Source organism: Ursus maritimus, unplaced genomic scaffold (genome assembly GCF_017311325.1).
Source record: "Ursus maritimus isolate PB19 unplaced genomic scaffold, ASM1731132v1 scaffold_15, whole genome shotgun sequence".
Taxonomy (NCBI): Eukaryota; Metazoa; Chordata; class Mammalia; order Carnivora; family Ursidae; genus Ursus; species Ursus maritimus.
This window is the reverse complement of record NW_024423897.1, coordinates 23,271,175-23,286,597: the sequence shown is the minus strand read 5'-3', so window position 1 is coordinate 23,286,597 and position 15,423 is coordinate 23,271,175. Positions and strand designations below refer to the sequence as shown.

At 43.9% G+C, this 15,423-nt stretch overlaps 1 protein-coding gene across 6 annotated transcripts in view; it reads left to right on the top strand.

Annotated features, from left to right (window-relative positions):
* ARHGEF37 (Rho guanine nucleotide exchange factor 37) overlaps positions 1–15,423 on the top strand; it is a 47,320-nt gene that overhangs the window by 5,308 nt on the left and 26,589 nt on the right. For 2 of the 6 annotated variants that reach the window (XM_040630420.1, XM_040630425.1), the window contains exons 2-4: positions 2,081–2,157; positions 10,359–10,555; positions 11,755–11,878. In XM_040630420.1, coding sequence (XP_040486354.1) covers positions 10,370–10,555; positions 11,755–11,878 — 310 coding nt within the window. In that variant the 5' untranslated portion in view covers positions 2,081–2,157; positions 10,359–10,369. Of the gene's footprint in view, positions 1–2,012; positions 2,158–10,358; positions 10,556–11,754; positions 11,879–15,423 lie in introns of those variants that run through there. The other 4 variants (XM_040630424.1, XM_040630423.1, XM_040630422.1 and 1 more) reach the window with 3 other exon arrangements.

Sequence of the window (15,423 nt, the reverse complement as noted above, 5' to 3'; positions counted from 1 at the left end):
TTTTTTTTTTTTTTTTTAAAGATTTTGTTTATTTATTTGACAGAAAGACAGCCAGCAAGAGAGGGAACACAGCAGGGGGAGTAGGAGTGGGAGAGGAAGAAGCAGGCTCCCAGTGAAGGAGCCCGATGCGGGGCTCGATCCCAGGACCCTGGGACCACGCCCTGAGCCGAAGGCAGACGCTCAACAACTGAGCCACCCAGGCGCCCCTGATCAACATTCTTTGGATAGTGTAGTTTTATGAGTTCTTTAAAAAGATTTTACTTATTCAAGAGGAAGAGAGAGAGAGAGAGGGCTCAAGAGCAGGAGGAAGGAGAAGCAGACCCCCTGCTGAACAGAGAGCCCAATGCAGGGATCAATCCCAAGACGCTGAGATCATGACCTGAGCCAAAGGCAGACTTAACCAACTGAGCCACCCAGGCATCCCTAGTTTTCTCAGTTTTTAGTTCATATTACTGTCCTGTGGTCCCCTCCACCACCACCCCTAGCTCTCAGCCTCCATCACCCACATCTTGCTCCTTAGACTCTTTAGAAAAAAAGACATCAGCACCTTGCTGGGCCAGTTACACTAGCATACAGCATTCCTTTGATCCACTGGCCTAGTTGCCTTTCAGTAAGGGAATGAGGATAGTCTGGTATGACCTGTTATTCTGTTTTTGTTTTTTGCTAGCCTATGCTGGCTCCCAATGATGTNCTTTCTAAAGGCCGAGGGACCATCTGTTTTACTCAAGTGGCAGAAACCCAGCTCAGAATGGCTAAGGCCAAAGAGGGGTGGGGAAAGAAAACGTGTTAGCTCCTAAAAAAATTCAAAGGCAGGGACACCTGGGTGGCTCAGTCGGTTAAGTGTCTGCCTCTTGATTTTGGCTCAGGTCGTGATCACAGGGTCATGAGACTGAGCCCCTGATCTCAGGGTTGTGAGATCAAGTCCTGTGTTGGAGTCAGCTTAAGAGTCTTTCTCTCCCTCTCCCTGCACTCTAAAAAATCCAAAAGCAGTCAGTCTCCATCATGGCTGGACTGAGTAATGTCATCAGGGCTCAGTCTCATGGTCCCTCAATCCTTAGCTCCATTTCTTTGGTATTAGCTGGATTCTGAGTCAGGCTCTTGTGTGTCATTCCTATTACTTATTATTATCATCATAATCAGCTGTTCTCACCATCTGCTTGAATATGATCAGCCAAGTGTCCTTAGACAATTTCTTGATCCATGGGATCCATGGTAATGCTATCCCTTACGGTTTAACAGTAATAATAACAAAAGCAACTGCTACAATTATTGAGAGCTTACCTTGTACCAGGTACTCTGTTAGACACTTTACATGGATTATCTTATGAAATTTTATAACCACCCTGTAAAGAAGGTTAATAATTATCCCAGGAAAGCCAGCCAATTGATTGCAGAATCAGAATTTGAAATTGGGTTTTCTGGCTCTAGGGTGTGGGTTTCAAGCCTTCACAATGCCTTTTGAAGTTCCTCTTTAGGCCTAAGAAGAGAAAAGCAAAGCCATCAAATAGTGTGCCTATTTCTTACTTTTTCTGAACATCAATCTTAAAATATACATGGCAATCATAATAGGGGCAGAGCTTTAGAAGTTATTCTTATAATTTTGTCAAACTCAAATCCTTCTGGGTTTTTAGAGTTTTGGAAGCTCTTTGTACAGGACCCTTCTCCTTGACTATTGTATATGTCTTTATAAACCAGGCACGTCAGGGAGGACCCCAATGTGGCCACCCTTATTTCTATAGGTGTTTCCTCCCTTTGTTTTTCTTTTTCTTTTTTTCTTTAAGATTCATTTATTTTTATTTGAGGAGGGGGGCAGAGGGAAAGGGAAGGAAGAGAATCCCAAGCAGACTCCCCACTGAGTGCAGAGTCCAACCCTGAGATCCCACAACCCTGAGATCATCACCTGAGCCAAAAGCAGGTCTCTTAACCAACTGAGCCACCCAGGTGCCCCTAGTTCTATGTCTTAGTTGAGGTGGTAGTTACACAAATCTAATGTGATAAAATGGCATGAAACAGTTCATTCAAGAAAAGTATACCAATGCCAATTTCCTGGTTTCGATATTGTGCTATATTTAAATAACAGGTAACCATCGGAGGACCCTGGTGAGGGGTGCACACGAACTCTGGTACTTTCCTTGCCACTTCCTGTTGAGTAAGTCTGTAAGTCTTATACCTGTCTGTAAGTATTTCAAAATAAAAAGTTAAAAAATTATTACATGGCTTAACTTATCTACTATCTTTGCAGCTCTCTCTGGACAGGTACCGCTCAGAAGCCTGGGAGAGCAGGCTGAGTGTCCCTATTTCATTTCCTGGTCTGGCCTGATAAGGAGGCTTGTTTCAGAGGACAAGCTTGGGAAACGTGGCTTTCCTTATAGTCCAGACATGCTCCGTCCTGAGATCTCTTTCATGTCCCATGATAGGCTATTTATTTATTTATTTTTAAAGATTTTATTTATTTATCTGTCAGAGAGACAGCTCAAGCAGGGGGAGCAGCAGGCAGAGGGAGAAGCAGGCTCCCCGCTGAGCAAGGAGCCCAATGCAGGACTTGATCCCAGGACCCTGGGATCATGACCTCAGTCAACGGCAGACGCTTAACTGACTGAGCCACCCAGGCGTCCCAATGATAGGCAATTTAGAACCAAAATCAGTTTAGTCCTCTGCTCGCGCTCTCTCTCAAGTAAATACATAAAATTTAAAAAAAAAAAGAAAAGGACACAGAACTATTCCATGACCGCCAAGCTCTCCCTGGTGTTCTATCTTTATAGTCACACCCACCTGCCCTTCACCCTCCTCCCTAACCAGGCGACCACTAATCCGTTCCCTGTCTCTATAATTTTGTACGTGACATAAATGGAGTCACAGTGCATGACCTTTTGAGATTAGTTTTTTTTTAGGCAGTATAATATCCTCACGAGCCATCCGGGTTACTGAAGTTTATCAGTAGTTCATCCCTGTTCTTTCTGGGTATCCAGTTGTATTGGATCTACCAGTTGGTTTCTGTGTATGCGTGGGATTTTTTTAAGCATTCACCTGTTTTTAATTATTTTTAAAAGAATTTATTTATTTATTTGAGAGAGAGAAAGACAGAGCAGAGTGAGAGAGAGCGAGCACAAGCAGGGGGAAGGGGCGGAGGGAGAGGGAGAAGCAGACTCCTCACTGAGCAGAGAGCCCGATGTGGAGCTCGATCTCAGGACCCTGAGATCATGACCTGAGCTGAAGGCAGACGCTTAACCGACTGAGCCACCCAGGCGCCCCTAGTTATTATTATTATTTTTTAAGTAGGCTCCACACCTAACACAGGGCTTGAACTCATGACCCTGAGAGTAAGAGTCATATGCTCTACCGCCTAAGCGAGCCAGGTGTCCCTAAAGCATTCACCTGTTAAACTCATCTATTAAAACAACATTGGATTGTTTCCAATTTGGCTATTACAAATAAAGTTTCTGTGAGCATTTGTGGACAGGTTTTCGTATGGACATAAGTTTTCTTTCTCTGGAATAGATGCCCTGAGGTACGATTGCCGGCAAGTGTATGTTTCTTTTTTAAAGAAACTGACAAACTGTTTTCTAGAGTGGCTGTACCACTTTGCCTTCCCACCAGTAATGTATGAGTGATCCAGTTCTTCCTGCGTCCTTGCCAGCATTTTATACTGTATAATATTGTTCTGGTTAATGGCTTTATTGAGCTATCATTCATATCATAGACTTTACCCACTGAAAGTGTACAAATCAGTGGTTTTTAGTGTATTCACTGAGTTGTGCAGGCATCACCATAATAAATTCAGACCATTTTCGTCACCCCCAAAAGAAACCCTGTGCCCAAGAGGCACCACACTCCATATCCTATCCCTTTAGCCTAGGAAACCAATGATACACTTCTCTACAGATTCGCCTGTTCCGAACATTTCATGTAAACCAAATCAAAAATATGTGGTCCTTTTTTTTTTTTTAAGATTTTATTTATTTATTTATTTGACAGCGAGAGAGCACAAGCAGGGGGAGGGGCAGAGGGGGTGGGAGAAGCAGGCTCCTGGCTGAGCAGGGAGCCCAATGCAGGGCTTGATCCCAGGATCCTGGGATCATGCCCTGAGCCAAAAGCAGATGCTTAACCAACTGAGCCACCCAGGCGCCCCAAAATATGTGGTCCTTTGTGACTGACTGCTTTCACCTACCGTAATGTTTTCAAGATTCTTCCATGTTGGAGCACATATCCGTAGTACTTCATTCCTTTTCATTGCCAAATAATGTATAATATTTTTAAAGAAATCAAAGTGTGTTTCTTTCCATTATACAGACCATAAACTAAGAGATAACAAAATGCTGTTACAGAGAGGTTTCACCAGGCCGGCTTGGAGGTCTAGCTTGCAATTAACCTAAGTGCAAATTAATGCTATTTTAAATACTCAACAGTTCTCTATAAAGTATTATTGGTGCTTTTTTTTTTTTTTAAGATTTTATCTATTTATTTAACAGAGATAGAGACAGCCAGCGAGAGAGGGAACACAAGCAGGGGGAGTGGGAGAGGAAGAAGCAGGCTCATAGCGGAGGAGCCTGATGTGGGGCTCGATCCCATAACGCCGGGATCACGCCCTGAGCCGAAGGCAGACGCTTAACGACTGCGCCACCCAGGCGCCCCAGTATTGGTGCTTTTTGTTTATTTAACAACAGTTCTGAGTAGTGGAACCTGAGTAGCTCTCCTGAAAGCCTATTGGGATCTTTCTAGAGAACCTATGCACAGGGTGGTGAGTGTCAGCCGCTCAGGCCAGGGACAGGTCAGCAGGCCACAGGCAGTATTCAAGAGCTGGAACAGAGCTGTGCATCAGACAGTTGCATTCCGGGATCTTTCCAGGCCCTTTGCTCTCCCCACTCAGTTTACAGATCATCAGATCCACAGGTCAGCGCTTATGGCCCAGGACAGAAACTTCTGCTGCTACTAGTCCCTCCTAAAGGACCATTTATACATGCAGGTGTCATCAGTGTTGTGGGGAATAGTGAAGGACACCAGGTGAGTGGGTGCTCATCTTGTCTCTGAGCTCTTAGTGACTGGCCAGGAAGCCAAGGCCTGGTCCTAAACAACCCTAAATAACCAAGTACAGATTTGAACGGGATGTGTGCCACTTTGAATATTAGGAAATAGGGGCGCCTGGGGGGCTCAGTGAGTAAGTGTCGACCTTAGCTCAGGTGATGATCTCAGGGTCCTGGGATCGAGCCCTGTGTTGGGCTCCCTGCTCAGCAGGGAGTCTGCTTCTCCCTCTCCTGCTGCCCCTCCCCCTGCTCATGCTCTCTGTCTCTCTCAGATTAAATAAATAAATATTAGGAAATACTTTATCCAGAAAAGAACAAAGAACAGCACAACAAATACCATGTTCTTACCACCTATCTTTGTTTCATTTTAAACATTTTTGCCATATGAGCCTCGTTATTTTTACGCAAATAAAATCTCTCCTATATTCAGCAATAAAAGGGAAGGAACTATTGATACATGCAGCAATTTACAGGAATCTCCAGGACATTATGCTGATTGAATAAAGTCAGTCACCAAAAGGTTACACATTGTAATGGTTCCATTCACATACATTTTTGAAATGACCAGATTATAGAAACGGAGAGCAGATTCCTGGTGGCCAGGGGTTAAGGATGGGATGTGGCTGGAAGGAAGAGGGTGAAAGGCAACATGAGGGATCCTTGTGATGGAAATAATCTGTATCTTGCTTGTATCAGTGCCAGTATCCTGGCTGTAAGATTGTGTTAGAGTTTTGCAAGATGTTACCACTGAGGAAATTGGGTAAAGGGTACATGGTACCAGTGTATTATTTATCAAAACTGCATGTGAATCTCTATCACAAAATAAAAAATGTAACTCAAAACAAAACACCTTCAGATGCCATTAAGTCCCTTTTGGTAAGTCCTCAATTCCATTTCTGTGCTTCTCTTTCCAGAGGGAAATCCATCCTGAACTTATTGTTAATCATGTCCACAAAATTTTTGATACTGGTGCTCCATATGTATATATCTCTAAACACTATCTAGCATTATTTTACGTATTTTAAATTTAAAAAAATAGTATTCTACTCTATCCACCTTTCTGGAACCCTCCCCCTTTTTTTTCTTTACAGTGTTTGTGAGCCTACCTTTGTTGATACATGAATTTGTAGTTTGTTCATTCTCACTGTTGTTGAGAATTCCATGGTATGCGTATATTACAAGTTAATAACCCACTCTCCTGTTGATGGACATCTAGGTTGTTTCTAATTTCCTAGCATTATCAGCAGTGCTGCGGTGAACATTTTGTCTCCATTCCTTGTGTATAGGTGGAGAAGTTTCTTTTTTTTTTTTTAAGATTTTATTTATTTATTTGACAGAGAGAGAGACAGCCAGCAAGAGAGGGAACACAGGCAGGGGGAGTGGGAGAGGAAGAAGCAGGCTCCCAGCGGAGGAGCCTGATGTGGGGCTCGATGCCAGAACTCCGGGATCATGCCCTGAGCCGAAGGCAGACGCTTAACGACTGAGCCACCCAGGCGCCCGAGGTAGAGAAGTTTCTTAAAGGCAGGATATCTCTAGGAGTAGAACTGATTGGCCTGACAGTGTGAGCATTTTTAACTTTTCTAATTATTGCCAAATTGCTCTTTGGAGTGGTTACAACGATTTATATTACCATGAGACTTCCTGTTCATCTACAGTCTCACCAGCATTTTTATATTTTGCCAATCTGATGCGCATGAAATGGTATGTCACTATGTTTTTTTTTTTGTTTTTGTTTTTAAAGATTTATTTATTTGAGAGAGAGAGTGCATGAGCGCGGGGGAGAGGGGCAGAGAGAGGGAGAGTCTCAAGCAGACTCCACGCTGAGTAATGAGCCCAATGCAGGGCTTGATCCCATGATCCTGAGATCATGACCTGAGCCAAGACCAAGAGCCCAGCACTTAGCCAACTGAGCCGCCCAGGTGCCCCCATTGCGGTTTTACTTATTCACATTTGCCTCATTACTAGTGAACTGAGCATCTTTTCATTTATGTGTGAGCCGTTTAAAATGCTTCCTTTGTCAATTACCTGTTCATACCTGTATCAGCCAGAGTTTAGTTGGAGAGAATACGAGTCATTCTGTTTTAACCAGAGCTGGAGGCTCAACTGACCGCACCACACGCAGGCGTCCCTCCGTGTCTTTAAACAGCATGCAGGGGCACCTGGGTGGCTCAGTCGTTAATCGTCTGCCTTCGGCTCAGGGCGTGATCCCAGCGTTATGGGATCGAGCCCCGCATCGGGCTCCTCTGCTGGGAGCCTGCTTCTTCCTCTCCCACTCCCCCTGCTTGTGTTCCCTCTCTCTCTGGCTGTCTCTCTCTCTGTTAAATAAAATCTTTAAAAAAAAATAAAATTAAATTAACAGCACGCAGGTACTGTTGTGTCTTGAGCTTTTGGTTTAGGTATTGTTCTTTGACTTCCTACTATGGAAGATGAGGATTTAGTGGGTTTTTTTTTTTTTTTTACTCCCCCTCCACAACACATAGATGCCCCTCTCATTACCCTATTCTCCCAGTATAGTTGTACATAATATTGTTTAGATCACTTGCATTATAATGTGCATAAATCGTATTTATAACTGAACCAGGTAGTAACGTACAATTACTTTTATTTTTTCTGCACAATTTTTTTTAACAATTGTTTTGTGCTTGTTCGATGGTTTGTTTCTTAGTTTTGTATATATCATCTGTGTGATTATCCCTAAAGAGATACCATATTCTTTACCAATTCAATAACTCTGTTCTCAAGACGTTCTAGTACCTTCTGAAATACTGTCGACTGTTTGCCATCTGCCTGTAGCCAACGGTCAATCCTAAGATTTTCCTTCCCCTGTCTGGGGATTGCCTTGGCCCTTCTCACTTTATTTTTATTTATTTATTTTTAAAAGATTTTATTTTTTTGACAGAGAGAGAGCCAGTGAGAGAGGAAACACAGGCAGAGGGAGTGGGAGAGGAAGAAGCAGACTCCCAGTAGAGCAGGGAGCCTGATACGGGGCTCAGTCCCAGGCCCCTGGGATCACTCCCTGAGCCGAAGGCAGACGCTTAACGACTGAGCCACCCAGGCGCCCCAGCCCTTCTCACTTTAGATCACCAGTCCCCTGTACCCGATGTCTTCCTCTTTCCCATTTCTTTATTTTAGTGGAGTACATTCTTCCATAGTTTCCCGAAAACAGGAACGTACAAAGATAAATTCTATAGGCCTTCAAGGTGCTGTAGTTTCTCCTCAATGTGTCTAGCTATGGATTTTTAAAAAACTTATACTGTTAGGGACTTGTACTTCCTGGGTCTATGAATTCATATTTTTAAATAAATTTTGGACAATTCTTACTCTTATCTCTTTTAATATTGCCGCTCCTCACTCCCTTTATTCTTGCCTGCTAGAACTCAGATTTGATGCATGAACCTTCTTATTTCAATAAGCAGGTCCCTTTTTTTTTTTTTTAAGATTTTATTTATTTATTTGACAGAGACAGCCAGCGAGAGAGGGAACACAAGCAGGGGGAGTGGGAGAGGAAGAAGCAGGCTCCCAGCGGAGGAGCCTGATGTGGGGCTCGATCCCAGAATGCTGGGATCACGCCCTGAGCTGAAGGCAGACGCTTAACGACTGTGCCACCCAGGCGCCCCAATAACCAGATCTCTTAAGTTGTCTCATATTTTCCATGCTTTTCTCTCTCTTTAGCAGTCTGGATAATTTCTTCAGCTCTGTATGCCCTTTTGCTATTTCTCTTTTCTAGATGTCTGTTTAATCTGCCTGTTCAGTGTTTAATTTCAAAGGCTTAACTTTTAATTTCTGTAAGTTCTTTTTGGTGCTTTAAAAAATCAAAATCATACAGGTCTTTGTTTTTTGTTTTTAATAACATGGGTTTCTTTTCTTCCCTGCTAATTTTACAGTTTTTACTTGATAGTTTGACTGTCTGGTGTTCTTGGGGTCTAATCCTGCTCATTGCTGTGGAGTTCTCGTAGTTTGGGATTGTAAACTCACCTTCAGGTCAGGGTTAGCTGCTGGAGACATGTTATTTCTAAGAGCACTTGGAGTAGCATTAGTCCAGAACTGTTCTTTTTGATCTCTCAGCTTTGGGTTACTTGGACCACATGTGCAGTATCAATTTGAACCTAAAACCCAGTGAAGGCAGGCCTGTTTTTATGAATTTTCAGAGGGGACTTTTTGTCCTCACGTAGGACCCAAGCCAAGAGGACTTCAACTTCTGTGTGAGTGGGGGGCATTTTTTTTTGATCCACCATTTCACTGGATTCTTGGGGGTCCCAGTTCTGTGAAGAAGCTTATCTCCTGTTCTTGCCTGAACACCAGCACCCAAGTCCCTGGTTGCCTGAACTTGGCCATGCCCTTTTCCCTACCCACCCCCCACTTGAGGCCCCGGTCATGTCCACTCAGCTGCTGCTGCTCTGCTTTGCAGTTCCCTCTGTGTGGGGACCCTGCTATTCCCTTTCCTCTCTTGGAAGCCCTGCCGGGCCGTGAAGAGGAAGTTGGTTATACCTGATCCAGCATGTCTAGAATGTTTTGTAGTAGGGAGGGTTTTCAGGCCCTGTTGTTCACAGTATTGCCACTTGTACTTTTGAACCTAGAGATAAAGGGGTTGTGGGAGTTTCAAGGAGGGAATGTCCATCTGGCTGGGAGGGTCAGGAAAGGGAAGGGAAGATGAATGTCCAAGGGTAGACACATGGGAGGGGGCCCAGCAGGTGCAAAAGCACAGAGGCAGGAAATGATCGTGTAGGCCCAGAGGAAAGCACGTAGCTCTCTTTGGCTGGAGGATGATCTGTGAAGGGGAAAATGAGCTTGAGGCCAGACCACAGAGCAGCAGGGAGCCGTTCAAGCCTCACAGCACGGAATGCCATGATCACAAGCTTTGTTTCGGAAGTTTGAGCTGGAAGCACCTCCAGGATGCATGGGTGTGGGTGGCAGCAAGAGGGAGAGGGCTTTAGACTTGGAAAGGCGCTCCTGGAGGCTGGGGAAAGAGCCCAGGGGATGGGTCTGAGGCCTGAATGGGGTAGTGGGGGTAGAGAGGAGGGAACCCCTGGGAGAGAGGGTGGGAGAGACTCGGCTGAACCAAATAAAGAAATCTGGGTCAAGAGCTGGAGGAAAAATAGAAGAAATCTAGGCAAGCACATTATCTGAATCCTGGAAAATGTCAACAATTATCTGAGCCACGTTCTACCTTTTAAGACTGTTCAAACACTGCCCACAAATGCTAATACACAGTTCATCTTGCAGTGTGCAAGCTAGAGATGTTTTCAGGCCAACTGAAGAATAGCTGTCTTTGGACTGGAGACAGCATGTCCCAGTAGAGCTCCCAGAAGTGAGTTGGGATGTGTTTGCCTTTTCTAGAACCTGCCGACATGGCTGAACATGGGTCTGATGAGCCGTCCTCCAGGACCGGGAGTCCCGACGGAGAAGGCCGTGTCTCTGCGGACAGACCGTTGCTGCACCAGAGGCTGGCTGTCAGGGAGCTCATTGACACCGAGCTCTCCTACCTGCATATGCTCCGGCTCTGTGCCTCCGACATCAGGAGCCGCCTGCAGCAGGTACCGGGGCTGCACACAGCCTCCCTTAGTACGGGCAGACTCGGGTCCTGGCTCCTGAGACCCCGCGTCTCTTCCAGGGCCAGGCTTGATGGAAGGGAAGGTGTGGTGGCCGCGAAGTCACCTGGATGTAAGCCGGGGTATTCCCATTTATTGGCCATGCAGCCTTCAGCACGGCCTCGAACACATCGGCAGCTTAGTGGATTCATCTGCTAAATGGGGAGAGGAATACTCACCTCAGAGAATTAAGTGAGCTAATGGATTAAATAGCCCTTTATCAAATTTAGAACAGATTGCTTAAACTGACCTATATTCTAATCGTCTCATTCAGGAGATGGCGACAGGAAGAAGTTATCACTATGACGGGTTTTTACATCTTTTTTTCTCCTGATTTCAGAAATAATACAGGCTTTCTCTATAAAATGTAAAATATCCCTTAGCATGTAAGCTCCATTAGGGCAAAGACTGTTTAGTTCAATATACCCTCAGTTCTGGACTCATAAATCAGAGACTTCAATGAGTGTTTCTCAAATGAATGAAATACTCAAGTAGGAAATGTGGAAGGTGAAAGTCCTCTCATATTTCATCCTCCAGAAATTAGGATTTTTCTCTGTGGCATTAAGCAAACAACTATAGATTGTTACTTACTCTAACAAAAATAAGAGCATACTCTAGATATTTTTCTACAGTTAGCTTTTCTTACTTGATTGTGCATCCAGGATAGACACACACACACACACACACACACACAATCTCCTATATATACCTGTGTACATATATAGACGTCCGCAGTGGTCTTGCCAGTTAGTAGTAGTGGGAGTTCAGGATACATCTCAAGGTAATGGTGGTGGGTGCCAATTTGTCAGAGCTGGAAAGAAGTCCAGCTTTCCACCCTAAGATGAAGATAGGGAAACTGAGGGAAGAAACATGATGGCTGCCAGCAGATCTAGGATAAAACCCCAGTCCAGCTTTCATTCCACGCTGAGCATTCCATCTCTTCCTCTTATAGAGTAATGAGAACACCTAATTTATACCTAATTTATAAGGTTTTTCAAAGCCTTGCAAACATTCCACTGGGGCAGTCTTCCCAAGAGTAATAGGACCCTGAAGGTGTGAATGTTCTGGACTGATCTCCAAAGCCTGCAAATAAAGTCACTCTGCTCGACTCCCAGAGACTCCTATGGTTTCTTTGTTCCTTCTAGCTGCCCCAGGGGGATCTGGACGTCCTGTTCTCAAACATTGATGATGTCATCCAGGTGAACAGCAGATTTCTTCATGATCTGCAGGAGACAGCATCCAGGGAAGAGGAACAGGTGCAGTTAATTGGTAAGCAAAGACAAGGCAGTCGTCAGCCCTAGATTCCCATGGAATTGTCCTCAGCAGGTGGGCATTGCTGAACTGTCCAGAGTTCCCTGGAAATGCAGCTCAATGGGAGTTTCTTTTGGGGACCCCTGAAACACAGCATGTCAGAGCCAGTAGGACCCTCAAATAATATCCAGCCCAATCCCATCACTTTACAGAAGAGGAGACTGGGGCCCCGAGACAAGGAGGGACTAATCGATCAGTGGCCCCGCTGAGCCTTTAGTTATTTACTAAGCTTAGTTATGTACTGAGCATTGCCAGTCACTATGCTGTGTGCTGGGGTCACAACATCAACAGGTGAGTCCAAGTTCCCATTCTTAAGGCTTGACAAGTTAGTGAGAGAGACAGAAGATAAACAGGACCGTGGGATCATGACCTGAGCTGAAGACAGTCGCTTAACCAACTGAGCTACCCAGGCGCCCTGAAATTAATTTTAATGATATATTTGATTTATTCCTATATGTCCAAACTAACATTTCAACATGTAATCAATATAAAAATTATTTGTGAGATATTTTACTTCGTTTTTTGTACTAAGTCTTTGAAATCCGGTGTCTTTAATACTGACCGCACATCGCAGTCGAGATTCTCATATTTCAAGTGCCGGAAGGCCACGTGTGGCTGGTGACTACTGCATCTGGGCAGTGAGGGTCTAATGGTTTGGAGTCTGACTGGCAAGGCTCTGCCACCCACCAGTTCCTTCGTGTCTCTGAGCCTCAGTTTCTGACTCTTTTTTTTATGTTATGTTAGTCACCACACGGTAAGTTTCTGCCTCTTTGAAACGTGCCAGCCATGACTCTGAGTAACACGAGCTAGCTCTTTCATTCTCATGATACTGTGACTTGTTGATTACTATTATTATTGTCCTCATCTTACTAAAGAAAAACCCGAGGCTCAGAAAAGTCAGTAATTTCCCCAAGGTCACACAGCTTGACCAGGCAGAGTCAAGAGCCCTAACTCTTGACCATCCTGCCTCTCTTTCTCATCTATCTTTCTTTCCTTTCCTTTTCTTTCTTTCTTTCTTTCTTTCTTTCTTTCTTTCTTTCTTTCTTTCTTTCTTCCTTCCTTCCTTCCTTCCTTCCTTCCTTCCTTCCTTCCTTCTTCTCATCTATCTTTCTTTCCTTTCCTTTCCTTTTCTTTCTTTCTTTCTTTCTTTCTTTCTTTCTTTCTTTCTTTCTTTCTTTCTTAGATTTTATTATTTGTTTGACTGAGAGAGACACAGCGAGAGAGGGAACACAAGCAGGGGGAGTGGGAGAGGGAGAAGCAGGCTTCCCGCTGAGCAGGGAGCCTGATACAGGGCTCGATCCCAGGACCCCTGGATCATGACCTGAGCCGAAGGCAGACACTTAACGACTGAGTCACCCAGGTGCCCCATCTTTCTGATTCATCCCAGCTATAGGTATTCTTTTGATTCTGGGAGTAACTTTTCCACTACTGTGGCTTGTTTACAGTCTTTGACCATAAGACGAGAGGAAAAGAATTAAGTCTTTCCTTTTGCATTCCTGGTATTTCTGCCCCTTTGGATAGCCGTGCTTTCTGGGAGTTTGCCTTCCTGTGCGGCTGGCCACACTATGATACAGTTTCTTTGCCATCAGTCACATTCCTGCTGACGCGCACCCAGGTTAAGGAGAATGTGGGAACCGCCCTAGATTTCAAGGCTACGCCCAGGCTGTCTCTTAGCAGGGATGGTCTCTGCAGTTGGCTGATCTCCTGGTATGCAGATTCTCCCTAGCTACAGTTCTGTGTCCTCTTTTCTCTGCTCTCTCTCCTTCTGGGGGCTTCTCCTGAGGAGTTCTCTCTGAGGATCGGTGGACCAGAACTCGGGAGGAGGACCGGTCATGGGTGGCAGTCCCGCCATGGGAGTTTTTGCTGAAAGCTGGACCACGCTAGACTGGGCACCATCCCATGTGTCCGACAGGGGCCTGGTCCAGGTCAGGGGCCCAGCCTGTAGCTTCAGGAGGCGGTAGGGTCAGCTGGGCTTCCTGTGGTCCACAGCTCCCCACCACCTTTCATGGCTAACACATTTCTCTTCACCCTCACCACTTCCTCCTGGATGGACAAACAAAGACTCTTGTGGGTAGTTGAGGTAGTGTTCTAACAGCCATTCCTGTAACCACTTTTTCACCCCTGGTTTAGTCTCAACATGGTATAGATCTTTTTTTTTTTTTTTTGAATTAATAGACGACTTTTTAGAGTGCTTTTAGATTTACAGAAAAATTAAGTAGAATGTATAGGGAACACTCACTTAGCATAATGTCTTCAAAGTTCTTTTTAAACTTTCTTAATTTTAGATTTACAGTAAAGTGGCAAAAATAGTACAGAGGTCCTATATAACCCTCAAAAATAGCTTTCCCTAATTTTAACATCTCAGATATCCATAGTACAGTTGTTAATACCAGGAAATTAACATTATTGCAACACTATTAACTCTACAGACCTTATTCACATTTTGCCTGCTTTTCTACAGATGTCTTTTTTTTTCTGGCCCAGGATCCAGTCTAGGTTACTACATTTCATTTTATGGCCATGTTCTCTTAGCCTTCTTTGTCTGTGTTTTGTGACCGCACACTTCTGAGGAGTCCAAGCCGGGTTTGTAATATATCCCTCAATTTGAAGTTTCCAGTTATTAAAATTAAAATGATTTTATAGATTTTATAAAAGCTTATGCATGTATAATCTATACTTTATAAATTATAAAAGTGCATATTTTACGAGCATTTTATATATTTATAAAATTAAAATTATTTTCATTCTTAAATTGACGTTATACATTTCTGGCAATAATATCAGGGCCAATGTCCTGTCCTTAGTGCCTCAGAATAGGGGCACATGATGTTGCTGTATGTTATTATTTGGAATAATGTTAACTTTGATCACATGGGTAACAGAAGGTAATATCTTCTGTGTTTTTCCACTGTAAAGTTACTATTTTTCCCCTTGTAATTAATAAATAGCTTATGGAGAAAAACTTTGATAGTATGCAAATGTCCTATTTCATCTCAAACTTTCACCCACTAGTTTTAGCTTCCATCAGTGGCTCTTGCGGGCAGTAATTATTACTGGTGTTCTCATGGTAATTTCTACTTGGCTTATTCCTTCTACGTTTATTAACTGCAATTTTTCTATAAACAAGAACTGTCCCTTCATGCCCATTCATTTGTTCAGCTATTTATTTATGACAGTATGGACTCTTGAACATTTATTTTATTTCATGAGTCCGAATCCAGTACCATCATAATTTATTTTCTTGTTCAAATTGTACCAGTGTTGGCCATTGAGAGCTCCTTCACGTTGGCTCCTGTGTCCTTTCAGTATGCCTCCAACAGTTTTGGGGAACATCCTTATTTTCTGACACCACAAGTTATTCCAGACTCATCTTGTATTTCCCTGTCCTATCCTTGGAATCAACCATTTCTCCTAGAACCCCTGGTACCTATTTCAGGGAATGGTATTTAGACACCAAGCTCTAGGCTATAGGTATGCTCGTTGCCCCTGGGATGTCATTGTTC